At 50.3% G+C, this 27,278-nt stretch overlaps 1 protein-coding gene across 1 annotated transcript in view; it reads left to right on the top strand.

The window, feature by feature from the left end:
• TSPAN14 (tetraspanin 14) overlaps positions 1-26,769 on the top strand; it is an 82,455-nt gene extending 55,686 nt beyond the window's left edge. Inside the window, exons 3-9 of the mRNA XM_064290322.1 lie at positions 13,798-13,848; positions 15,299-15,445; positions 16,763-16,933; positions 18,845-18,970; positions 21,049-21,093; positions 22,378-22,497; positions 25,158-26,769. Of these exons, the coding sequence (XP_064146392.1) occupies positions 13,798-13,848; positions 15,299-15,445; positions 16,763-16,933; positions 18,845-18,970; positions 21,049-21,093; positions 22,378-22,497; positions 25,158-25,229 (732 nt within the window). The 3' untranslated portion in view covers positions 25,230-26,769. The remainder of the gene's footprint in view (positions 1-13,797; positions 13,849-15,298; positions 15,446-16,762; positions 16,934-18,844; positions 18,971-21,048; positions 21,094-22,377; positions 22,498-25,157) is intronic.
• Positions 26,770-27,278: the final 509 nt, after the last annotated feature.

The following is a 27,278-nucleotide window of genomic DNA, read 5'->3' as shown; positions in this document are numbered from 1 at the left end:
GCTTATAAAATAAACGATATCACCCATGAGTAATGTGCTCCCTTAAACATTTACCCAGAAGCGAAGGTGGTAAGGCAAGAAGGGGAAGGGAGGCTAGAGCAGCAGCAGCAGCACAAACGGAATGGAAAAAGTTGAGAATGCTGACACATTGTTAAAATTATAACCAGCGGCATGGAATAATTTGTATAAAAATTGTTAAAGGGGAACCTAATATGCTGTACAAACTTTGACTTAAAACACAGTAAAATATTATTTAAAAAAAGAAAACTTATGGCAGTGTTTTGGGAGTGATGCATTTTTTTTTTTTAATTTATTGTATTTTTTGTTGTTGTTGACAATGTACATAGAACACACACCAGTTCAACAATTTCTACATGTACAATTTAGCGGCACTAATTAAATTCTTTAAGCTGTGCAACCATTTTCACCCTCCGTTTCTGAACTGTTCCTGCCCCATTAACATAAACCCACTGGCCCCCTAAGTTTCCTCTCTAATCTTTCAAGTTGCTGTTGTCAGTTTGATCCCATATACAAAGCTTTTAAAAGAACAGAGTTCACAAGGCAGACATTTTTACTAATTAAGCTGTTGTTTGGTTTTAAGAAGACTTAAGGGGATACCTGTACCCACTGCCCTTAAGTGATTCCAATTTGTATCGACCCTATAGGACAGAGAAAAGATTGAAGTTGTCAAGGATTTCATTTTACTTGGATCCACAATCAACAGCCATGGAAGCAGCAGTCAAGAAATCAAACGATGCACTGCATTGGGTAAATGTACTGCAAAGGACCTCTTTAAAGTGTGGAAGAGCAAAGATGTCACCCTGAAGACTAAGGTGATCCTGACCCAAGCCATGGTATTTTCAGTTGCATCATATGCATGTGAAAGCTGGACAGTGAATAAGGAAGACTGAAGAAGAATTGACACCTTTGAATTGTGGTGTTGGCGAAGAATGTTGAATATACTGTGGACTGCAAAAGAACGAACAAATCTGTCTTGGAAGAAGTGAGGCCAGAATGCTCCTTAGAAGCAAGGATGGCAAGACTGCGTCTTACATACTTCGGGCATGGTTTCAGGAAGGATCAGTCCCTGGAGAAGGACGTCATGCTTTGCAAAGTACAGGGTCAGTGGAAAAGAGGAAGCCCCTCGACGAGGTGGATTGACACAGTGGCTGCAACAATGAGCTGAAGCATAACAACGATTGTAAGGATGGCGCAGGACCCGTCAGTGTTCCGTTCTGTTGTACACAGGGTTGCTATGAGTTGTAACTGACCCGGTGGCACCTAGCAACAACAACAACATAGGACAGAACAGAACTGCCACTATAGGGCCTCCAAGGCTATCATCTTTACTGAAGCAGACTGCCACATCTTTCTCCCACGTTGCGGCTGGTGAATTCGTATCACTCACCTTTCAGTTAGCAGCTGAGCACTAATCATTGTGCCACTAGGGCTCCTTACTTCAGGAAATGTATCTGTCTCTCTCTACATGTATGTTTAAATTTCTTTACATTTCCCTGAAATATCTTATTTTTAATAATTTATTTTTGTTGAGAATATAAACAGAAGAACATATACCAGTTCAACAATTTCTACACATACACTTCAGTGACATTGAAATTATATTGTTCAAATTGTGCAACCACTCTCACCTTCCTTTTCCAAGTTGTTTCTCTCGCAGTTAACATAAACTCACTGCCCCCCCTAAGATTTCTTTCTAATCTTTTGAGTTGCTCTTGTCAATTTGATCCAATATAGACAGATTTTAAAAGAGCACAGTTCTCAAGGCAGGCAGTCTTTATGCTAGTTAAGCTAAACTATTGTTTGGTTTTAAGAAGACTTCAGGGGATGTTTTTGATTTAAGGTTTAAAGATTATTTCAGGGCAGTAGTTTCAAGGGTTCATGTAAGCTCCATGGTTCCAGAAAGTCTGGATTCTATGAGAATTTGAAATTCTGTTCTACATTTTCCCCCTTTTGATCAGGATTCTTTTACACACTCTTTGTCAAAATGTCTGGTAATGCTAGCTGGGGACCATCTAGTTTTTTTGGTCTCTTGGCAAAGGAGGCAGTTAGCTATACATTCCATTCCCTCCTCCTATTCCTGACTCTCCTTCCTTCTTTTGCTCCAGACGAATAGAGACCAACTGTTGTATCTTGCATGGCCACTTGCAAGCTTTTGAGACTCTAGGCACTACGCAGTGAACTGAGAGGTAGAACAGAAGCGCTAAGCAGTTCATTAGGCTGATTAACTGGAGTGTCTCAGGAAACCATGACCCTAAACCTCCAAACCAGGAAACCAAATCCCATGAGGTGTTTGGTTTTACATAACCAGACTCAGCAGCTGCCATTTATTGTTGTTGTAACTATATCTATCACACAGCTTTTGCCAATTCAACTTTTTACAAGTGTACAACTTACTGACCACAATTACAGTAATCGGCTGTTAAATCCTAGCCTTAATCAATCAACTTTTCCATCACTATAAACTGAAACTCAGTGCTCCTTAAGCTATAACCGTTTCCTCAGCCCTCCCTCTTGCTCCTGTTAACCAGTGATAAACTTTAGTTTCTGTACATTTGCTTATTCTTGTCTTTTTATGTAAGTGAGGTCATACAGTGTCCTTTAGTGACTGAGTTATTTCACTTAGCTTAATGTCTTCAGCTTAATTCATATTGAATCATATTTTAAGACTTTATTTTTCTTTATGGTTGAATAGTATTGTTGCATGTATGTACCACATTTTACTTATCCATTCATCCATTGGGGGGCATGTTCTATCCATTACTGGGAGTTGTTAGTTGCGGTCAAATTGACCCCAACTCATGGTGACCCCGTGTGTAGAGTAGAACTGTGCTTCAGAGAATTTTCGAGGCTGTGGCTTTTCCAAGGCAGATCTCCAGGCCTGTCTTCTGAGCCCTCTCTGGGTGGGTTCAAACCATGAACCTTTCTGCCTGTAGTCGAGCGCTTAACAGTTTGTGCCACCCAGGGACTCCTTTTTTTTTTTTTTTTTGTATTTATTCTTTTTTTTTAATAATTTTTATTGTGCTTTAAGTGAAAGTTTACAAATCAAGTCAGTCTCTCACATGTAAACTTATATACACCTTACTACATACTCCCATTTACTCTCCCCCTGATGAGTCCCTCCTTCCAGTCTCTCCTTTCGTGACCATTTTGCCAGTTTCTAACCCTCTCTACCCTTCCATCTCACCTCCAGACAGGAGATGCCAACACGGTCTCAAGTGGGACTCCTATTATTGAGAGAGGATTATTGAACTCTCCAACTGTAGTTGTGGACCTGTCTCTTTCTTCTTTTACTTCTATCATTTTTGTTCTGTTTTTAGATGCTTACGCATTTAGGATTATTATGCCTCCTTGGTGAGTTGACCCTTTATCATTATGAGATGGTAATATACCTTGTCCTGAAGTCTACTTCATGTGTTAATATAGCCACTTACTTATGATTACTATTTGAATGGCATGTCTTTTCCCATTTTTTTCTTTGAATCTATCTGTATCTGTATTTAAAGTGGATTTCTTGTAGGTGGTATATAGTTAGATCTTGCTTTTGTCAGATCACAATTTCTGCTCCTTAATTGGAATACTTAGAACATTAACATTTAATGAGATTCTTTTTATAGTTGAATTTAAACCTATTCCTCTTTGTTTTAAATTTTACCATCTATTCTTTGTTTTTTTCCAGTTTTATTTTGGAATTATTGGGTATTTTGTTTCTTTTTTGCTTTTATTCAATTTCATTTCTACTATTGATTTATTACTTATATCTCAGATTTTAAAAATATTTTTATTGTAAAATACATATAACAAAGTTAGCCATTTTAACCGTTTTAAGTATATGATTCAGTGACATTAATTATATTCACTGTACTGTTCTACCATCACCATATCCATTTCCAGAAGTTCTTCATCCCTCCCCCCCAGACAGAACTCAGTACCCTTTACCAAGGGCGAGGGGAGAGAGGAGGAAGGAGTTACTATAAGTCATTAATAAACTTTGGCCTGTATGTATTTGCCTGTTCTGCATACTTCATTTAAGTGGGATCACACAATATTTGTTCTTTAGTGTTTGACTTTAAGTTCAGGAGTGTTGTGGCACGTATCAGGACTTTATTTTTGCCTGTTGTTAGCTGCAAAATATTGCCCGGTCCTGCGCCATCCTCGTGATGGGTTGTAGATAGAACCATTGTGATCCGGAGGTTTTTCACTGATTGTTTTTCAGAAGTAGATCGCCAGGCCTTTCTTCCTGGTCCATCTTGGTCTGGAAGCTCTGTGGAAGCCTGTTCAGCATCGTAGCAGCATGCAGGCCTCTACTGGCAGATGGACGGTGGCTGCACATGCGTTGCGGCCTCATTTCATTTCTCTTTATTGTGGAGTGATATTCCATTTTATGTATATACCACATTTTCTTTTTCCATCCATCTTGGATACTTAGGTTGCTTCCATCTTTTGGCTATTGTGGATAATGCTGCAGTGAACACTGGTGTAAAAGTACCTGTTTTGAGTCCCCGCTTTCAAGTCTTTTGAGTGTGTACCTAAGAGTGAAATTGCTGGGTCATATCGTAATTCTGTGGAACCCTGTCGGTGCAGTGGTTAAGAGCTTGGCGGCCAAAAGGTTGGCAGCTCAAATCCACCAGCCACTCCTTGGAAACCCTAGGTGGCAGTTCTCCTCTGCCCTTGTAGGTTGCCATGAGTCTATTTTGACTCGGCAGCAACAGGTTTGGTTTTTGTTGGTTTTATGGTATTCTGCGCTTAATTTTCTGAGGAACCACCAAACTCTTTTCCACAGTGACTGCATCAGTTTACATTCCCACCAAGCAATGAATGAGGGTTTCAGTTTCTCCGCATCCTTGCCGACACTTACTAATTTACGTTTTTCTGATAATAACCATCCTACTGTGTATGAAGTTGTATCCTGTGATTTTTGACTTGTATTTTCTTAATGACTAATAACGTCAAACACAAGGAGTTGAAGCTTTATCCCTATGTTTTTTTCTGAGAGTTTTATAGTTTTCTTATTGTTAGATCCTTGATCCATCCTGAGTTAATTTTCATATATAATGTAAGGTATGGGTCCAATTTCATTTTTTGCATGTGGAGATCCAGTTGTCGTAGCACTTTGCAGAGACTATTCTTTTCCCATCGAATGAACTTGGTACCCGTGTTGAAATCAATTGGCCCTAGATATATAGGTTTTTAATAATATTTCAGTGGTTAATCTAGGGCTCTAACATGCATGATGCGCCTAGGGTTTACAGTGTGCATCTTTAAAAGGGCCTACTTGACACGATTTTATACCACTTCATGTGCAATGTAAGAACCTTAAAATGGTGCGCTTCTCTTTCCCATTCCCATTCTTTTTTGTCATACATTTTTACTTTTATGTTATAAACCCCACAAGTACATTTTTATTTTTGTTTTAAACATGTTTTTTAAAGAAATTGAAAAATGAGGGGAAAAAGTCTTTGACAATTACATATTTATTTTTTTCCTCAATCAGCATTATTTTTGTTGATCCAAGTTTCTGTCAGCTTTTATTAATATTTCCTGTGTTTCTGTGGCCTTTGAATTTTCCTAGCTTTTTTGTTTGTCTGAAAACACTAAATTTCCCCTTCATTTTTGGAGGGTATATTTGTTGAATATGGAATTCTAACATAGCAGCATTTGTTCAGTTTTCCCGTTTGTTTTTTAAATGTGTCATTCCTTTGTCCTATGACGATTCTCATCTTGTTCTTCTGTATGTAGTGTGTCTTTTTTCTGTCTGGCTATGAAAATAGAGTGGAGGGTGGTATCTGACCTCCTCTGACTTCACGAGGGGGAAGGAGAATCAAGATCAACAGCCCAAGGCTGACTGCTGTGAGGCAGAGGTCCTCACACCTCCTGTCTCCACCCTTTTTGCCAGTTCTGACACCAGCTGTCCCTCTCACAGTACTCTCTACTGTGCTGGTTCGATAATTAATTGCAGTGGCTGCACAAAACTCACAGACAATACTCATGGTTATGGGGTTTATTAGGGAAGTAACAGGTTATGATTCAGGTTGAGGAACGCTCAGGATACACACAGTTCTTCCATTAGGACAGTCTCTTCCCAGCCATGCTCACAGGCATGCCTCTCCCTGGTCCTGGTCTCTGCCTTGCTCAGACAAGTGTTACAAAGCTCTTGAGCTCTGCTGATTAGTGCCCAGAGGCACCCCACTCCACCAGTAAGCCTTGGCCCAAAAGCACTCAGCTTTCCGGCTCTGTGCCTGGGAAGCCCACTGCACCATCTCCTGCCAGTCTCTGCTGCCGGTCTCTCCTGCTGCCTTTTCTCTGCCACTGCTTTTGGATGTCTTGTGTTACAGCTCTTTCTCAGTCTCTCTTGCTCTCTCAGTCTGCTGGTTCCATTAGCTTCTTGGCGCAGGAATTCTGGGTCTAGAGGACACACTCCCCTCCTGGCTGTTCTTCCTTGGTGGTGGAAAGGATCCCCTCTCTCCTGCCTCTGGGAAGGCTCATTTCAAGCCCAGCGCGATGGCAAAACTGACCAGTCCCCTTGGTGGGCCACAGTTACCCTGTCTGCACAGTCCCACCCAGTCACTTGGGCGATAGTTATAAGACCATGGTGAGAAAAGCACACAAAAGTGATCCCTCACACCACACTGGCTGATGTCAAGAGTTTTCTTTGTTACTGGGTTTCAGCAACTTTGTTATATGTATTGGTGTGGGTTTTTTTTTTGTATTTTTTCCAGCTTGGGGTTCTTTGGGTATTTTGGACTCATAGATTTATACTTTTCATCAAATTTAGAAATTTTTCTATCATTATTTCTTAACATATACTTACCTTCCCCAAATTCTTCTGGGACTCCAATTTACCTTTATGTTGAATGGCTTGTTGTTGGCTCATAGGTCACTGGGATTCTGTCCTGGTTTGTTTTTTCGCCTCTACCCTTTAGTTTCAGGAGCCCTGGTGGCACTCAGTTACTATCCTAAAGGTCAGCGATTCAAACCCACCAGCCACTCCGTAGGAGGAAGACGGGGCAGTCTGCTTCCGTAAAGATCACAGCCTTGGAAAAACTGTGGGGTAGTTCTGTTCTGTCCTATAGAGTCACTATAAGTCAGAATCGACTCAGTGGCAACGGGCTTACCCTTTAGTTTAGATAGTTTCTGTTGCTTTGTTTTCAAGTTCACTGATCTTTTCTGAATTCTTCGTTTCTAGTGTTGTATTTTCTATTTCTTGTAGTGCTGTTTGGGTCTTTTTTATATCTTCTATTTCTTTCTTTTTGTTGATATTTTCGTTTAAATTCACGAGCATATTTACAATAAAAAACCTATTGCTGCCGAGTTGATTGCAACTCATAGTGACCCTATAGCCATTGTAAAGTCCGTCTAATAATTTCATTTTCTCTGTCATTTCTGGGTCTTTTGCTATTTGCTGAATTTTCTCCTTGTTATAAGGCAATTTTTTTTCCTCCTTGCCTATGTAGTAACTTTGATTGGATGCTGGATTCCACCTACGTGTTGTTCCTTAAGAGTGTAAAGTCTTTTGTGTCCCCCATGTCGTCTTGTTAAATTTATGCTTTGAGATTCCTTCATGTTGCTGAATGTAGTTGTGGATCGTCTGTTCTCGTTGTAATGCAGTACTTCATTGTAGGAACGGATCATTTGGGTTATTTGTGGTTTTAAAATCGTAAGACCTTTCAAAGTAGTGTAAAAGCATACCATTGTTTTTGCTAAGTTAGAGACCTGAATTATAAGGGTGTCCTGGGGTTTTGTGGCTGAGCTGAAGAAATCCTGTCTTTCATCTCTAGATCCAGATGGTTTTAGTATGATAGTTTTGTGCAAGATTGTCAAACCATGGCTAACCCATTGCCATTGAGTCAATTCTGAGTCTTAGTGATCATATAGGACAGAGTAGAATTGCCCCGTAGGGTTTCTAAGGAGCAGCTGGTGGATTCAAACTGCCAACCAAAACCATGGTTAGTGAAGCAAATTGGCTGACCACCTGTTTTTGTATATAAAATTTGATTGGAGCACAGCCGTGCCCATTCATGTACCTGTTACCTATGGCTGCTTTCCTGCTCTAGCAGTAGAGCTGAGTAGTTGTGAAGACCATCTGGCATACAAAGCCTAAGGTGTTTAGTCGCTGGCCCTTTACATAAATGCCCACCGCTGGTTTAGTGTGTGGCTTTTCTACCCACTGTCAATCCCTGTGCATTGTGTCAGTGATGGCTGAGGCTACGTCGGGGGGACTGTTCTCTCTCTTGTTTGGGGAGCTGCTGTAACCACTCTGGGATGACTGCTCCTTCGCTGTCCTTCCTTTCACAACCTTGACACAGCCAATGCCCGCTGGGGTGTACTGAGCTGGCTCTCTGCTATCTTGGCCACAGACAGCATGGAAGCTGCCTGGGAGTGCTCTGCGTAGTTCTGCCCCTGCTGGGGCCCCTTGCTTGAGCCCGCCCTTTCACAGGCCCCTCACTGTGCTGCAAAGGGCACACGGGCCTCTTAGAACCACCCTTCTGGCAGAAGGAAAAACTGATGTGCATTAGCTGGGTGACCCTGTGCAAGTCACCCCCCTGCCAGGGCCATTGCTCTGTGCTTTCTGCCCCCAGACCTTCCAAACTCCTGCTGAGTCGGGGCTTGGTTCAGACCCTTGTAACGTAGGGCTCTCATGAAAGGGGCCTTCCCTGCTCTGTGTAGGTTCCAGAGTGGCAATCCCCTGGAGAGAGACAGCTCCTCTCTCACCTGCTGAGTTGTAGGGCCAGAGCGGATCTGGGGTTTGTACCGTCTGGCCTCCTGCCTGGCCCCAGTTGAGTTGTTGGCATGTCAAGTGGCCATGACATCACTGCTGCTTTCTAAACTCACCAGGCCTGGAGCCAGGGTTTCCTGTTCTGAAGTCGGTGCCAGGACCATGGGGTTTCCACGTGGCGTGATTTATGATGGAAGAGCTCTGGGAGGCATGTTGCAGCTACTCGTTTTACAGATGGGTGGTCTGAGGCCCAGGAGAGGCCTGGGGAGCTCAGGGCCACAGGGTGTGGCTGAGAGCAGAGCTGAGACTGTTCCAGCTCCCCACCGCCCTGCCGCATTTTCCTTCCATCATCTTTTCTGAGATAGCTGCTGCGGAGTCAGCACTGACCCATGGTGGCCCCGTGTGTGTCAGAGTAGAGCTATCCTCCATAGGGTTTTCAGTGGCTGATTTTTTGGAAGTAGATTGCCAGACCTTTCGTCTTAGGTGCCTCTGGGTAGACTCGAACACCCAGCGTTTCGGTTAACAGCCAAGTGTGTTAAGCATTTATACCACCCAAGGACTCCCATCCTTTTGTATCCAGGCTGTTCTAGGTCTGCTCAGTGCAGCCATAGAGATAGGAAAGGGTGGAAGTGAAAAAAGCAGCTTTATTTGGTTGGCCAAGCAAAGGAACACACCGAGACTTGCATTGCCAAGGTGGCTCCCTGAACAATGGCCGAAACAGTATTTATTAGGGGAAGGGTCCTGGGGAAAGGAGCAAGGTCGTTGATTGGTCTGGCCCGAAAAAGATAGTCCTGGGGCAGTTCCGTCATCTGCGCTTTTTCAGTCCAAAAGCGGGGCCTCTCAAACCAAATCTTCGGCTCAGACCCTGTGCATCTGAAAGTCTCCTGCCAGTCTTGGGCCGCTAAAGTTTGGTTCCCTCTCCAGGAGAAAACTTCGAGGGGTGCTCAGAGAACGGGTTGATGGCTCTGTGCATGTCAAGCAGGCCAGGTTTGGTCTTAACTGGCTGTGTGGTCTGCAGACCCCAGCCTCTTGTTTTTGTTATCTTGGGCAGGAAGTTAGCCAACTGCCTAAAAAACATCTGGGGAAACCAGTTGAGGGAGGTGGCTCATGCTCCTTCACTTACAAGTTAGTTGGGGTTGGTAATCGTGCTCAGAAGCCAGAGTCTCACTTTCCTAACTCCCTTTAAGAGCCCCTAGAAGGCCCGTTTCCCCTGGGCTCTGCTCGGTATTGTCTCCAGAAGCCGAGTAGAACAGATACCCCTGGAAAGGAGGGCTTGACGTAGGACACAGCCTGATGTTGGGAGTTCTCTGGTAGTGGAGTGCAGAGCAGGGTGAAGGACTGTGAAGAGTGAGCGCACCAGGTTGGGAAAGGGGGTGCAGAGTACTACCTCCGCTAGGTCTGCCATCTTCAGTATAGCAGGCACTGTGGACTACCACCAAGGCCGCTCTGTGCCTCTGTTCTGCCTGCAGCCCAGGAGTGTAGGCAGAGCTCTGTGCCCTGGGGTGAGCATGTCATATGCACTGTATTTTCTTCAGCCCCTGCATAACCCTCCTCTAACCAGGGAGTGTCATCCCCCCTTTCCAGGGGACAGCCTAGGTTCAGAGGACTCCCGGCTCTGCGTGCACAAGGTCCTATTCCTAGGACCCGCAGCGTGGAGACCAGAACCAGGCCCTGCCCACCTGTGTGCTCCGTGCTCAGCCTACCCCAGGCTGCCTCACTTGACAGTGACCCACCCACTCCAGGGCATTCTTGTCCGTGCTGGTCATGTCTGAGGCTCCTGTGGGCAGCCTGAGGAGGGGCTCTGTGCGTGTCAGCAGAGTTGGCCTGGAATTGTGTGAGAACCAAGGACCAGCAGGCAAGCTTGAAAATGGGGCTTTGCTGCTGGTGGTTTGCCTGGAGTTTGCTGAGGAAAGGCCTCAGGGGCCTGCAAGAGTTAGTTGCTCAAGTGCTTTGCACATACTTCATTGCAATCTTGCAAGGGTTCAGGGCCACCATATGTGGGTGATGAGACGCTGCTTGCCTGCTTGGTGTTGGAAACTCCCTCCGGTCCAGCGGGGCCTTGATCGTGCTTGGGTAAAGTGCCACGGGCTTAGTCAGGTGTCAGCAGATTTACTGTGTGGCATCCCAGGGTAGGACTGGACCAGCCCAGAGTACCCCCTAGAAGACCCCTCGCCTGCTTTCTTGGGGCCTTTGCCTCAGGTGAAATTGTGACCACCAAAGAGGTCCCGTTCGAGCACCCTGACCACCTGCTCTGTCCTCACCATCTGAAGATGTGGGCCGTTGGCTTTAGAGTTGCCCAGCCCCTTCGCCTGAGCTTCTTAGCACTGGGCCCCCATGTGAGGAGAGCTCAGGCTACTACTTCCCCTTTCTGGCCCCGTGGCTGCCCTGTGCATGGTGAAGTAACACGTGGTCAGGAGGGTCACACAGCGGGCTTGATTCTGAGTCTGCCCCAGCGTGACCTCGGGCAGATGCCGGGCTGCTCCACATCTGAGCCTCCCCTCCTATAACCTGGGGGTGGGGGTGGTTGTGTCTCATCAGGTGCATCAAGGGTGTGATGTGATGATGATCAGGAGGTGTGCTTACCTGACGGTACAAGAAGACAGAAGCCTCGTCTCCCTGTGGGCTTGACAGGAGCTTGGGCTCTTTCTCTGGGGAAAATTTGATTAGGTCATAGGAAGGTTACTTGGAGGCTGGAAGACACCAAGCCTGAACAGTTGATCCCAGTTGGCTGGCATTCGGAGGGCAGACCACCCCATGGGCCGTCTGTCGCAGAGACTTCTATGGAAGTATTCTGTTATGGATTTAGTGTGTCCTCCCAAAATATGTACTGAAATCCTGGCCCCTATACCTGTAAAAATGAAGCCCTGGTGTCCCAGCGGTTAAAGCTCTGGGCTGCTAATCGAAAGATGCAGCAGTCTGCTTCCATACAGATTACAGCCTTGGAAATCCTGAGGGGCAGTTCTGCTCTGTCCTGTAGGATTGCTGTGAGTCAGAATCAGCTTGAGAGCAGTGAGGTTTTTTTTTTTTTTAAATACCTGTAAATAGGAGGCAGTGGCGGGTCCATGCAGGAGACCCAGGTTTGATTTCCAGCCAGTGCAACTCAAACTTAGCTACCACCTGTCTGCCGGTGGAGGCTTGCGTGTTACTGTGATGCTGAACAGGTTTCAGTGGAGCTTCTGAACTAAAACAGACTAGGAAGAAAGGCCTGACAGTCTACTGCTAAAAATCAGCAAGTGAAAACCCAGTGGATCGCAGTGGTCTGATCCACAACCCATCATGGGAATGGCATAGGGCTGGGTGGTATTTGGCTCCATTGGGCGTGGGCCCGAACCCTTGCAAGATTGCAATGAAGTATGTGCAAGGCACTTGAGCAACTCTTGCAGGCCTCTGAGGCCTTTCCTCAGCAAGCTCCAGGCGAACCACCAACAGCAAAGCCCCATTTTCAAGCTTGCCCGCTGGCCCTTGGTTCTCACACAATCCCCAGCCAACTCTGCTGACATGCGCAGAGCCCCTCCTCAGGCTGCCCACAGGAGCCTCAGACACTACCAGCACGGACAAGAATGCCCTGGAGTGGGTGGGTCACTGTCAAGTGAGGCAGCCTGGGGCAGGCTGAGCACGGAGCACACAGGTGGGCAGGGCCTGGTTCTGGTCTCCACGCTGCGGGTCCTAGCAGTAGGACCTTGTGCACGCAGAGCTGGGAGTCCTCTGAACCTAGGCTGTCCCCTGCAAAGGGGGGATGACACTCCCTCAGAGAAAGGTTGTGCAGGGGCCAGGAGTCTTCCGAACCTAGGCTGCCCCCTGCAAAGGGGGGATGACACTCCCTCGGAGAAAGGTTGTGCAGGGGCCAGGAGTCTTCCGAACCTAGGCTGCCCCCTGCAAAGGGGGGATGACACTCCCTCAGAGAAAGGTTGTGCAGGGGCCAGGAGTCTTCCGAACCTAGGCTGCCCCCTGCAAAGGGGGGATGACAGACAGACAGACACACACACACACACACACACCACGTGAGGGGATGGTTCACAAGCCAACGAATGCCTGGGGATGCTGACCAGGAAAGCGCTGACACAGCCAAGACCCTAATTTGGACTTTTAGCCTCCAGGACTAGGAGCAAAGAAATGTCTGTTCTTTCAAGCTCCCACGTGTCGTATTTGTGTTGTCGCAGCATTGGGCAACTAAGACTTCTTCAGGAGAGCAGATGAGGCTGGTGTGAGTCCGCCTCTCTGACAGCCTGTTATGTGGACACCCAGGCAGGCCACTTCCCGCTCTGGTCCTCCCTCGATTTCTTCATCTCTAAAATGGGTGTTGGTCCCCAAGGCCCCCTCCCTGGGCCAGTGTTCATGGAACCTATGGTGTAACATGTGACCCCAAGTTCCCGTCTTTCTGGTGTGAGTTAAATTTAGTTCTTCCTTTAAAGATAGAGTGGACGCAAACAAGAGCCCTTGTTCCTAGTGACGAGTGGCTGGGAGAGCACCGCGCTGCGGTGGAAAGCTGGCTTCTGAGTTAGCAAGTCAGCGAGAACGTTCCTACGGGAAGAGGGGGCAGGGAAGGGAGTCACGGGATGTGGGCAGAGTGACACCAGTAGCTGTGTGTTTGGGGTTGGTCTATTAGTGAACGGTGCGGGGACCAAACCTGAGTAGAGGTGCAGCAGAGACGGGACAGGAAAGAGGAAGAGAGCCATGGTCAGGTGCACTGTGTATGTTGAAGGTCGGAGGGTCTCGGTGTGTTGAATGTGGGGAGAGAGGGAAAGGGGGCATCGAGGACAAGGTCTAGGTTCTGTCCTGAACACAGGAGAGGACGGGCAGAGGTGCCATTTCCTGAGAATGGAACAAGTTTTGGAGAGCCTGGGTTGGGAGTTGGGAGACCAAGGTTCCATCTTGGGGCACGTGAAGTTTCAAATGTTGTTAGATGTTCCAGGTGGACATGCCAAGTGTTTGGCACTGCCCCACCCTGCTAGATGTGAGCTGGAGCACCCCCAACTTGCAGTGCAGGCTCTGTCCTAAAAAGCGAGCTTGGGGCTGGTTTCTGACCTGATTTTCTCCCCCCAACCCACCTCTCCCCCGCCCAGTTGGCTGGAGTTGTCTTCCTCGGAGTTGGACTGTGGGCATGGAGTGAAAAGGTAGGTGTCACTGTGGCAAGGACCCTCTCAGGTTCAGCCAGCTTTAGTTGTCCCCTCCTCCCAGCTGCTCCCCACAAGTATTTCCTGTGCAACATAGTGGTTTGTAATTGTTCTCCACAGAGCCAACTCCCATGATGGTTACAGAACTTAGAATTAAAACTCCTGGGGGCCCTAAGGCCTCCTGACTCTTGCTCTGAGCCCTGGACTTCGCGGTCAGGCCAGTGGCTGGTCCGCTTGAGGTTTTGAGCTCTGTGAAGGGGGAGTGTCTTCCACCTCTTCCCATAGCCACAAGTCATCTTCCTAACTTCTTTGTGCCTGAACATAATACTGTTTGTTCCTGAAGTTCTCACCCTTGCCCACAGAACCCCTGGCACCCTGTGGGCAGAAATGCCTGCCACTGAAGCAGAGGCAGGTCTGTGAGCACCTGCAGGCTCCATGCCCAGCTCTCAGAGGGGCAGAGATTGGTCCGGAAGGATGTGCCAGGGGTGCCGCCTGCCACAGTGTGGGCAGGTGTTGGGAAAGTGGTTTGGTAGTGGAGCCTCCCAGAAGTGGGGCAGAGCACTTAGGTCTGCGGGCTTTCCCGCCACGACTTGGGAGCTAAAGAAGGCCTGCCTTCCTGTTTAGGCACCTGTGAGCCCCTAAAGGGCAAGGACTGGGGTGTGTGTCACTCTGTCCCAGTGACCTACAAGCCAGTGACTGGTGGTGCCACTGTGTGGCCGCCTCCGGAACTGCAGCTACCTGACCGGGTGGTGCCCCGAGGAGGAGCCTGGGCCTCTGCTCTCTCCTCCCTTCTTTGAATCCCTCAAAACTGCTCCATCCATTCTGCAAGCTACTAGCCACAGGGGACTTTCTATACTTAAATTAACTAAAATTGAATAGTTTAGAATTCAGTTTTTCAGCCCTTTTGGCCCAGTGGCTCCCATTTTGGGCAGCGCAGATGTAGAGCGTCCCTGTCACCACAGAGAGCTCTGTGAATGGCGCTGCTTTGGTCTGCCCCTGGCGGGTGTGTTCTTCACAAGAGCGTTCACAGCGAAGTCGTTTTCATCTCAGGATAGTCCACGAGTTGGCTGTAACACTGGGAGGCTAGTAAAGTCAGCTGCCCAAATGGCCAGTGGCCAGGCTGCAGCCCCAGGATACCTTGTCCAGAGGCCCCAGGTGCCCACCCACTCCCCCACCCCCACCTGGCAGAGGTGCTCTGCAGGCTGCCAGGGAACTGTAGACAGGTGGAGGACAGGAGAGATACTATGGGATGTGAGGGCCAGGGGAGGGTTGGGCAGGGGGCCTCCAAGGTGGGAACAGAGTGGGCAGGGGCCACACTTGGGCCTGGCTTTCAGGGCAGGGTCAGAAGGCAGGCCCCTGTCCTCAGTCCCTGAAGCAGCCTATCCCTCAGGGGATCCTTGACCCCCCCCCACCCCACCTACCGGCTGCCCTTGTTCTCTGCCTCTTTCAGGGTGTGTTGTCCGACCTCACCAAAGTGACGCAGCTGCACGGGATTGACCCTGTGGTGCTGGTCCTGGTGGTGGGCGTGGTGATGTTCACCCTGGGCTTTGCTGGCTGTGTGGGGGCCCTCCGTGAGAACATCTGTCTGCTCAAGTTTGTGAGTATCCCCAGGGTTGGGGACAGCGGGGGGCAGGGAGGGGAGCTCTGCTGGGCAGACAGTGTCCGTTTGGGCAGAGGGGTGGTGGCCCGCAAGCCTGCCGAGGTACAGCAGTGGAGGAGGTGGTCCACTGTACCCTCCTGTCTCCCTAAATGCCGGGATTTCAGGGAGAATTCAGCTGCGTGCTGCCTCATGCCAGGAGGGGTTAGGCTTCTCATTTTATTTAGTCTCTCTGAAGTTCTAAAGGAGTTTTTTGTCTGCTCCTCACCTTTGCCCTTCCTGGTGAAGATCAAAGGATTTTGGATGGTGCAGTAATGCTAAAGACATCATTTCCTTCCCCCATGGCGTGTATGGATCCGTTGAAAGTGCACGCAGAATCCTTGATTTCCTGGCAGAACTGCCAGTTACCAAGAGTTCATATTTAGATACAGATTCACTTTGAAATGCATGAAATTAAAATTAAATAGCACCCAGTGGGGAAAACATCAGGGTTTTTTTTTGTTGTATTTATTGGATCAAGCTTCCACTTTCCTGGTCTTAATTTAAAAAGCAGAGCACATGGCTGTTTCCTGGTTTTTTTCCTCTTAAAAAGTATTGTTAACATCTTGCTTCTCTGGGGAGGGATATTATGTTTTGGAAGGCCTGTGTGGGTGTGTGCTTTCCCCCTTGGTGGTGTGGCACAGGTGCTTGGTTCCCTGTGTGGCTGGTGATGGTGCTTGAGTGTGCACAGGTCCTGAGGCAAACACAGAATCTGCCCTGGGCGGGGGAGGGCTGTGGCTGCAGGGGCCCTTGGAGAATACATACCACCCCCACGGCCATGCAGCTGACCCCCATACACACAGAGCGGCACCCCAGAGGTGTAAAGAGCACTGTCAAGGAGCCAAGACTGTGCTGTCTGAGTGAGCCTCAGTTTTTCCCATCCCCAGTTCCATTTGTAGGAACTCAGATGGTGGTGTGTTTGTGGAGAGTGCTCAGATAGTGTGCACGAGGCACAGGTGCTGCCCTTGGGGTGGACAGCCTGTCTCCATTCCTGGATAGCACCCGGGGAGGGTCTGCACAACAAGAATGGTGGGCACATTGGTTTGACCCTTAACAGCAGTGCAGAGATGCGGGTAGGTGTAACATCCCCATTTACACATCAGCCTGCTGATATCATGGGGTTCCCGGGCTCCAGCTGATAGTGTGGGGCTCCTGGGTTCCAGCTGGGTCTCTCAGGGCAGAGCCCTGCTCTTGCCAGCAGACGGGGTCCAGATTGGGTGCCTGGTGGGGCTGGTGGTGTCCGTGTGGCGACCCCCTCCTGTCCTTTTCCCCCTGCAGTTCTGCGGAGCCATTGTGTTCATCTTCTTCCTGGAGCTGGCTGTGGCAGTGCTGGCCTTCCTGTTCCAGGACTGGGTGAGGGACCGCTTCCGGGAGTTCTTTCAAAATAACATCAAATCCTACCGGGACGACATCGATCTGCAGAACCTTATCGACTCCCTCCAGAAAGCTGTAAGCCACCTTGCAGGGAGCACGCACTTCGCTGCCATGTGCCGTGGAGAAGTTGAGCCTAGTGGTGGGGACACAGGGCTCCCTCTCCCTCGGCGGGCCTCCTACAGTATTGCAGTCACAAGGGGGCTGTGGAGTGCTGCCCTGTCTCAGCCACTGTGGCTCCTGGTGGCTGGGGCTCCAGGTCTTCTCTGGCTGGTAGAACCAGAAATGCACCCTTCCCCCTTAGCGGTGGGCAGGCAGGTCTGGCTGCACCCATGGCCACCCTCCCCAAGAGCCCCATCCTCTCCTCCCTACAGGGCTCAGATCTTCAGGGAGTACTGGGGGCAGAGATGGCCTTCTTCAGCCTGCCCAGCAGCTCACCCAGGCAGCTGCCCTTCTCCCTGGAACCCTACCATTGTGGGGACCGTGGGACAGAGCTTCCCCTCCCTGAGCGTGTGGCTCACCATCTGAGGCTATTCCTGCCCTCCCTCACTTCCCGAGACTAGCCCTTTCCTGTTCGAGAGGGTGGAGCTGACCTGGAGGAAGTGTCCCCAGATGGAGATGGGTGTGTCCTCCCTGGAATATCTCCTGTGGCTTTGTCCACAGTCCTCAGCTGGACCTTTCCTTCTCTGGCTTTGTCCCCTCTCATGCATATCAACTGCACCTAGAGGCTGGACTACAGCTGCTACCCCCCGGAGGAATACCTCCTGGCTGTGGTGATCTCACAAGGCCCCTGTTTGATCTGTGCTCTGCCTTGCTCTGCCAGGAACCCAGCTTCATCGAGACCTTTCTATGTAGAATTCTGGTTCTGGGAAGAAAATAAATTAGAAAACATTAAACATGACTGTGATCCACTCTCATGATTACTTAAAGCTTCTTCAAAACCCTTAGGTATCGTGGGGGCCCAGCAGAGCCCATTGTGACCCAAACGTTCAGGTCGTCCCTGTATTGTTATTGACCCGGACTAGTCTATGAAAGTTCCAGCCATTCCTCCACATCCCTCCTGTTGTGTTCAACGCCACGGCTCACTCTCTGATTTTTTCACGTCCTTGGCTTGCAGCTCCATGACAGGCTGGGGTGGCTCTTCCCTGAACTGGCCTAAAGGACATTGTGCTTTCTCTAGTGCTTTCCTTTCCTCTTAAAAATACATTTTCCCAGAGGGATTGAGTAAATTGTGGAGCTTGGTGAAATTTTAGGTTATCGTTAAAAGCAATCTGAACATGGAATTTAAAAAAAAAAAGCAGCAGAAATCTAGGTTGTGTGTTTGTTGTCATGATGCCATAACTGTGCCAGCCGTAAGGGCAAGTACAAAAATGAGACCTGCTGCTGGCAGTAAGCCTTTGTTTTAACAATTTTTTTTAGACAAATGGGAACTTCATGTGCAGCTACCACTGATAATGGGGTTGGGAGGCAGGGGAGGGCAGCGGTCCCAGGGATGGCAGAGCTCGTACTGTCTTGTGGACACCCTAATCCTACCTCTTTCCTTGGTAAAGTCATTCAGCAGCTGCTGTTTTGTCAAGAGTCAAAAAAGGGAACTAGGCCACCTTGGAAGTTTTTCAGACATGTGGCACCCAAGAGGGGACTGGTCCTCTTGGGGGCAGTTGAGGACCACGTTGGCGGTGCAGAGGGCTCTCAAAGGAGAGACAGGCCATCTCCATGCTTGTGGGCAGGAGGGGGCTGGAGCTGAGTGTGCACACTGGTCTAGGAGGTTCTCGGTTACTGCAGCCCAGGGAACCCCACCACCACATAGGCAGCCCTTCTTTCCTTCTTAAGGATGCTTGGGGTCGCGGCACCAAGCACTTCTTGAATGTGGAGGGCCGTGGGGAGGCCTTGGTTTCTCTGTGGGGGGCGGGCACATAGCCTGACATGCTGCTCAGGGACGGGACGACACTGCTCTGCTCCCCTGACGTTTCCCGGGTTTGCTGATTGCAGAACCAGTGCTGTGGTGCGTATGGCCCAGAAGACTGGGACCTCAACGCCTACTTCAACTGCAGTGGCCCCAGCTACAGCCGTGAGAAGTGTGGGGTGCCCTTTTCCTGCTGCGTGCCTGATCCCGCGGTGAGTCCTCCCACAGAGGCCAGTCCTCCCACGGCAGCTGGTCCTCCTACAGGGGCAAGTCCTCCCACAGCGGCCGGTCCTCCTACGGGGCAAGTCCTCCCACAGTGGCCAGTCCCTGCAGGCCCTCTGGAGACGAAGCCCTTCCCTGCCTGGGATCTGGGGATTCTGGGGACTCCGGGCTGCTGCTTTCACCCTCACACTAAATGAGGGGCACTCTGCCTTTGTTACCGCAATTTCATGGGTTAGAGCCGCCTGCCACAAACAGCCAATTCCTGAGACAGGGCGAGGTGAGTAGCAAGAGCTTTATTGTCTGTCGATATACAGAAGACAGAGGGGAATGATCTCCAAAGCCTGTCTCCCCCAACTGGAGACTGGCTGAAAGCTTTGTAGGGCAAAATCATGGGTTTCAGGAACTTGTGGAATGTTTATTCTCACCTGGGGTGGTTTCCTTGATCATGGTCCCAAGGTATTATCTCATCCGTCCAGGGGTGACCAGCCTCCTGGAGTGGTTTCTATGGTCATGGTCCCAAGGTCTTATCTGTCCAGGGGGTGACTGGTCTCCTGGGTTGGTTTCGGGTGGTCATAAGGCTTTTTTGATCACATCATTTGTTTTCTACAGTCTGTAAAGGACATTAGTCATTAGTAAAAATTTAAGAAGGATCAAGGAACTGAGCAGTCAAGAATAAGATTTAGAAGAGAAAAAAAGGCATAGGTCTTGTTCATGTCATGGTTGAGCAACCTGTTCCACCTTCTTGCCTCTCCCCAGGGACCTTGCACCTCTGAAGTCCTTCCTGGCTTTAAGTGGTCCAGGTGAAGTGGGGTTATAACAGTGAGGGGCTCCCATTCACGGCGCCTGGACAAGGTGCTAAGAATGTACCTGGCCAGCTCACTGTACCCTCCTTCCAGGGGAGGGAGCATCCAGTGCTCAGGAGCACAGGGCCCGTGGGGTCCGTGCTAGCAGGCCTCATGGTAGAGAATTCTTTCTTCTTCACCTGTGCTCATTTCCAGTTCAAGGCCAGGTCCTCAGGTTCTGGAAATTGGGCTCTTGGGGTGACTGTGAAGGAACACTGACCGTTGACCTTAACTTAGCTTGAGCAGAGCTGGGCCCTATACCTGCTCGCACATAGTTACCTAATGCCTGGTACTGTGTTACGGGGTCTGAGCCAATGAGGTGTCACTGTATAGGCAAATTCCCCAGCTCAGCAGTGCGCCTTCGGCTGAGGTCTTCCTGGTGACCCAGAAATACACCTGTCTAGCCTAGTGTAGCTTTTATCTCCTAGTACAGGGATCGACAGTGGTGATTCAGCAGTAGAATTCTTGCCTTCCACGTGGGAGACCTGGGTTCAATTCCTGGCTAAGGCACCTCAAGCACAGCCACCACCCATCTGTTACTGGTGGCTTGTGTGTTGCTGTGTTGCTGAACAGGTCTCAGTGGAGCTTCCAGACAAAGACAGACTAGGAAGAAAGGCCTAGTGATTTATTTCTGAAAATCACATGATCCACAACTGATCGTGGAGATGACACGGGACCAGGCAGTGTTTCCCCTGCTGTCCACAGGTCACCGTGGGTTGGGCTTAAGCTGATGGCAGATGATACCAGAGATCAGCAAACGCCCCTGGCAGAGTCCAGCCAGCCATTTCTTTTTGTACAAGCCACAGGCTATTAAGAATGATTTTTACACTTGTAAATGGTTGAAAATAGAGATGATTAATATTTTGTGACACATGACGGTTATGTGTAATTCAAATTTCAGTGTCCACAAATGAAGTTGTACTGGAATACAGCCACGCCTGTTCACTTACTTCTTGTCTGTGGCTACTTTACTACTACAGCAATCAAGTAAAATAGTTGCTACAGGGGCTGTATGGCCCACAAAGCCCAAAATATTTACTGTCCAGCACTTTACAGAAAAAAAAAAAAAAAATCGGTCAGCAGCATGATTGAAGGGTGCAAGCTGTCACGGCCGTGCACGGGTGTTTACTGGTAGGTGGTGGAGGCTTTTGTCAGAGCCTCCCACTCCTAGCTTCTTAAGAAGACAAAAATAATTTTAATTTTTTTTCCTCTGATTTTTCTTACAGCAAAAAGTTGTCAACACACAGTGTGGATATGATATCAGGACTCAGGTGAGGACCCTGGTGTGTGTACAGCTTCAGGAATCTTTAAGTTTTGTTCCCTGGGGTCCACACGTGCACATTGGAGCAGGAAAGTGACAGAAGACTTAGCGCAAAGGTACAATCCCAGCTCTGCGCGAGCTGAGCAGGCGCACCAGCGCGTCACACACTCGTGCTGGCTGGTGGCAGGACGCACAGAAAGAGTGATCAGTAATAGCAAACTTGCAAGCTACAGTCACAGAACTAGCAGTTGCTGTGTTAGTGGAAAGAGGTCAGATGAAAGTTTTTGGGAACAAAGAGATAAGCATCATAAGAGGGGTTCAGGATGAAGCTTTGTTCAGCCTTCATGTGAACACAGTGGTGACCACAGGGGTGTTGGGGTGGGGACAGGGTGAACTCAGCCCCTCAGAGGAAGTAGGGGCTCTTACGGGAAGGGTGCCCTTATCTGTGAAGAGAAGCACGACCCCTCCCCAGAGAACCAGGCATGCCTGCACCCCCACGCAGTCCTTCTGGTGGCCTTGGTGGTGTGACCAGCTGCTGTTCTGAAGGGGAGGGAGCCCTCCTGCAGTGACTAAACTTGGCAGGCAACCGGTATCCAAGTTGGCTTCCCCAGTGTGAGTTTCCTTGACGGCCTCTCAAATGCATTAATGTTCCCTCAGTGCAGCCATGAGGAAGCTGGTAGGTGAGGGGAGCGGGGTGAGTGCAGGGTGGGTGATAGCGGGGGTATACCTACCGGGTCTGGAGCAGACGCTTCTCCGTTCGGGGTTAGAGGGAAGCAGTTTGCTGATGACTTCACCTACTGGCTCAGGCTCCTGGGAGCCAAGTTACCTGTGCTGTGTGTGCATGACTGCCAGGTCAAGGGCTGGGAAACACTTTGAGCCTGAATTCACACCTTAGAACCACTCTGCGTTCCTTCTCCTGCTAACTCCTCTGACTCTGGAGATGCTGAACCCCCATCCCCATTTTCCTTCTCTTTAAAGGCCTCCAAGCCCATTCTCCAGCTGTGGGCTCTTGGGGGTGAGTTGAGTGAGTTGAGCTTTAAATCTGCAGGCCCACACAGAGAAGTGGGTTCAGGGTTACAGCCAGGAGGCTTGTGGTTAGATGGTAACACCACGGCGACCTGCCCAGTGAGAGGCTGTGGGCCTTCTGCAGAGCCTGAAGGAAGTAGACATGTTTCTCCTGCAGAATTCAGCCCATCTTTGTGCCCACCTCCCAGATGCCTCCTTTCCCCAGGCCCTGCCCACCCCCCCAGGGAGCCCGCGGGGCCAGGGTTCAGCCATGGTGGTTTCCCTGCAGTTGAAGAGACAGTGGGATGAGTCCATCTTCACAAAAGGCTGCATCCAGGCACTGGAGGACTGGCTTCCCCGGAACGTCTACATTGTGGCTGGTGTCTTCATCGCCATCTCACTGCTACAGGTTCGGTCCAGGGGGTCCTTTTCCCCGTTTTCTTTTCGTTTCAGGAAGTTGGGCATTTAACGTAGAATGCTGTTGAGCTTGGATGTGGTACATGTACATATTAAGGAACCTGGCAGAACAACAGGGTCCAGTTGAATGCCTGAGGCCATGTGTATGTGCATGTGAGTGCGTGTGTGCGTGTGGTGGGCAGGAGCGGGGTGTCATGTGTGCGTGTATGTGCATGCATGTGTACATGTGTGGGTGCGTGCGTGTACGTGAATGTGGGCATGTGTGTAGGTGCGTGGGTGTGGGTGTGTGCATGTGAGTGGCATGTGCGTAGGTGCACTTGTGGGTATGTGCATGGGTGTGCGTATGAGTGTGGGCATGTGGGTAGGTGCGTGTGTGTGGGTGTGCATGGGTGTGTGTGAGTGTAGTCATGCGTGTAGGTGCACGTGTGGGTGCGTCCATGTGCATGAACGTGGGCATGTGTGTAGGTGCACGTATGGGTATGGGTGTGCGAGTGTGGCATGTGCGTAGGTGCATGTGTGGGTACGTGCATGGGTGTGTGTGAGTGTAGGCATGTGTGTAGGTGCACGTGTGGGTGTGTGCATGGGTGTGCATGTAAGTGGGCATGCGTGTAGGTACACGTGGGTGTGTGCATGTGAGTGGCATGTGCATAGATGCACGTGTGTGGGCATGTAGGTGCAAGCGTATGGGTGCGTGTGTGGGTGTGCATATGAGTGGGCATACGTGTAGGTGCATGTGTGTGGGTATGCACGTAGGCATCCGTGCATGTGGGCATGCATGTAGGTGCACACATGTGGGCATGCGTATAGGTGCATGTGTGTGCACATGTGTATGTGTACATGCATGTATTAGGCAGGAGCTTGGTGGCTCCCATAAGGGTCACTTGTTGGAGGCTGGGCCCAGACTTCGATTCTTCACTCCTGGGGTTTGCAGGGATGTGGGCTCTTCAGGTCTGGGCGGCAGGCCAGGAGGCCACCTTGGCACTGCATGGGTCTTGCCAGCAGCCTGGTCCAGTGGCACGGTAGGCGGCATAAGGAGGCATTGCCTTTCTGGAGGTTGGGGGCCACACGCACTCAGGGTGGGCTGTCGCTTGCTTTCTGTCCCTCCCTGCTGGTGGGAGAGTGCTAGGAGGTAAGGCAGCGTCAAGAGTTGCAGAGCGGGAGGTGGTACTGTCAGTCAGCTGGGGCTTGAAGGAGGCCTGTGGCTCAGGCATGCACAGGCTGCACATCCTCCCTGGCCCTGGCACCCGGGCTGCGCGCCCAGGCATCTTGCCCACATGAGGCCTCTGCGCCCACTGCCCTCTGCAGCTCCCTTTCCCCTTAAGGCTGCTCTTGTCATTTGAGCCAGATTTCACGTGTGGAAGAACTTTGGTGACAGGAAGGTGGTAAGGCCTGTGGTGGATGAGTTGGCCAGGGTCTGGCAGAGTCAGACCAGAGATCAGGGTTTTTCCAGGGCTTGTGAGGAGAAGCCGGGGGCCCCAAGCTGTGCCTGCCTGGCTGATGCTGTTCTTACACAGAAGATGCCACATTAGAAAACCTGTGACTCCAATCTTGCCTTGAAGAAGTGACCCAGTGGGCCCGAGGTTGCCAGTCGTCCACACACACTCAGTGGATGTGTATTGAGTGATCTCAGGGAGGCTGGGGGATAGAAGTATCTAGAAAATGAAAGAAAAATGTACTTGCAAAGTAGGCAGGGAAACCAGACTTAAAAAAGACTGGTTTGTCAAATACGAACCACAATAAGAATCTAAAAGGAAGAAAAAAAGCAAGTTGACTGCGGTTGCCAAGTTTACATTAGTCGGTTGTCGGTGGGAAACCCACTGTCTCCCACACGATTATCATGTTCCCGAAGGTCAGGGCAAATCTTTGCACATCAGCATAGAAGAACCAGGAACAAAAACCCAAAACCCAGTGCCGTCAAGTCAATTCCAACTCATGGCAACCCTATAGGACAGAATAGAACTGCCCCATAGAGTTTCCAAGGCGCGCCTGGTGGATTCGAACTGCCAACCCTTTGGTTAGGAGCCCTAGCACTTAACCACTATGCCACTAGGGTTTCCGAACCAGGGACAAACTTGTTTTTATTATGAAATCCAAGTTGATGGTACACTGCTGAGACTCAGTATCTTGGGAAGGGAATCAGCACCAGGCAGGTAGCCTGTTGTTTTTGTGTAGCCCCGGGCACCACATGCCCTGTAGTGCATGTGCTTAGTCACATTGAAGGCAGGGCAGAGTGTCTCTGCATCGAGGGTGCCTGTTGTTTGCCTCTCTAGCCCTAGAACTACAGCCAGGTAGACCAGGGTTCTGACTTCCAGGACTCACTTCCACCCGTGGGTCAGGAGCTTTTCCTGTGTCCCAGTGTTCGGAGTCCCTGGGTGGTGCAGATGGTTGACGTGCTGCTAACTGCAAGGCTGGAGGATCGGTTCTACTCACAGACACCTCAGAAGAAAGGCCTGGTGATCAGCCCAGGCATTAAAACCCTGTGGAGCACCAGTCTGCCCTGACACTCATGGGGTCGCCCTGTGTCGGGGCTGCCTCCACGGCAGCTGCTTTTGCCGTCTGCCCCCTTGGCCACGGCAGGGTGGGGACGGAAGCGGTGTGCCCTCAGCCTTTGGGGCCCGCTGCTGGCAGCTGCTGACTTGGCTTTGGTTTCAGATATTCGGCATCTTCCTGGCGAGGACCCTGATCTCGGACATCGAGGCCGTGAAGGCCGGCCATCACTTCTGAGCGGCGGAGGCGCATGCGGAGCTGAGCCGTGCTGTAGAGGCGGAGCCGTCGCTGTCGCTGGCCTCACGGGCAGAGAGAGCACCAGCGTGACGTGACCTGTTTCTGCATGCTGGTGCCAAAGACCACAGGCCCTTTTTCCCTGCCTACCCTCGTGACTGCATCCCCAGTGGAGTCTGCTCAGATGGAGAGTGTATCTTTAAGTGGGGGCTGTGGCTGCGAGCCAGGGACTAACCTAGTCCTTCTGGACCCTAAGAGTGTGTGCAGGACACCCAGCCCCCCACCACTGAGGTCCCTATGTCCACTCTGTGCTGACTTCTGGGTGAGGGGCCACATCTCCTGTGAGCAGATGTGGGCGAGGAGGCCTGCAGGATGCACAAACCTGCTGTCTCATCAAGCCAGGTGGCACAGAGGCCCTGCCCGAAACTGGGATGGGGAGGAGGGGACAAGCAGCCCTCCCTGTGTGCCACTGGGGCCTGCAGTAACACCCATGTGGGCAGGACCCTTGGCCGTGTCTGTGTGAAGTGAGCCTGAGCCAGTGCGTGGACTGTGCCTTGGGAGAGCCTTATTGCTGCCCTCCAGGCCCCTTGGCAGCCCGGCACAAGAACTGCCTCCGTCTCAGCAGCATTAGGCACATGGGGTGTGGGCATGGGTCTTCACCAACCCCCAGTGCTCCCTTCCTGAAGTGTACATAGTTTATTTATAGGGGTAACAGCATCCTCACACCGTTGCTTCCTTCCCCGGCATCCCCTTCCAAGGAGCCTTATGTGGTGTCCTGGATGGAAGCCACCCTTGTCCGTTCGCCTGAGTGTCTCAGGAGCAGCCCCAGCAGCCACTCCTTCTGTCCCCAGCGACAGCCAGTGCAATGCGCGTGGTCCCTCCCCACGCTCCCCAGCTTCTGTTGTGGTCTTTGTGCTACTGACTGTCTGTGGAACTTGAATCCTGACCCCCCACCCCACTGTAGAGCCAGGGCCCCTCTAATGGCCACACCCCAGGGCTGGTCAGCCTGGCACACCTTTCCCTGGGGAGGGAGTCTGCAGTCCGGCCCCATCACCCAGCCCCGAGCCCAGGCTAAAGCTGCTTAGAAGCCCAGGGCATTTTGTCTGTAAGCCGTGGTGACTGCCCCCCTGGATATCTCTTCGCCGTGCCCACCATTCCTGTCAGGCTACTCTAGGGCTCGTTCTGGAGAGGGTGTCTGTCTCCTGTCCTGAGTAACCCCTGGGGATAGCTGGGATGTTTGTCTGTCTGGGGCTGGGCTCTCTCCTGACGCTCCTGCATAGCTGTACCCCTGCTTCTCCCTCATTCAGGGATCGCGTCTACCTTACGTACTTGCCCAAGCCTACATTCCAGTGCGGTCATACCGGTGGGTGTTTGTTGATGGTGTATTTTTTTGTTTTTTTTAATACAATTTTCTCAGTAGACTAAGGGAAGAAAGATGCTTGTGTTTTTAGGAAGTGTGATACTTTTCTTTGCCTACCAAACTGTTTTATGGAATATATCTTTATATTAAAGTTGTTTGTGTTTTGTTTGGGGTCACTATCAAGATAGTATTGAACATCTCAGTGGTAAGCTGCGCTGCTGGGGAGTCTGTGGTCAGGATGTGGCTGGACCAGACACAGATGTAGAGGGTAAAGGAATCCCATCTTTGGCTCAGTCTGAGATAAATTTGAGTGTCTTTTTAGACTCCATGCACCCATGTCAAGCGTGCTTGGTGTGGAGGTTTGCATGGAGTGAGCTGGCTTGTGGCTTAGCTATGCCAGCTATCTGCGTGGAGTACAAGAGTTTTGACTCTGGAGAAAGTGGGGTCCCTGGGTGGTGCTCAGCTGCTAACTGAAAAGTTGGAGGTTTGAATCTACCCAGAGAAGCCTCAGAAGATAGGCCTGGCGATCTAATTCTGAAAAGCCAGCCACTGAAAACCCAGTGGAGCACGGTTTTACTCTGACATGTGGGGTCGCCACAAGTTGGAGTCGAATGACTAAGTGGCAGTTGGTACAGGCCTGGAAGAAAAGACTTAGGTTATCTCTGTCGAGCCCCACGTAGTCCTGCCCAGGG

Source organism: Loxodonta africana, chromosome 8 (assembly GCF_030014295.1).
Source record: "Loxodonta africana isolate mLoxAfr1 chromosome 8, mLoxAfr1.hap2, whole genome shotgun sequence".
Classification (NCBI taxonomy): domain Eukaryota; kingdom Metazoa; phylum Chordata; class Mammalia; order Proboscidea; family Elephantidae; genus Loxodonta; species Loxodonta africana.
This window is presented reverse-complemented; position numbering and strand designations above follow the sequence as displayed.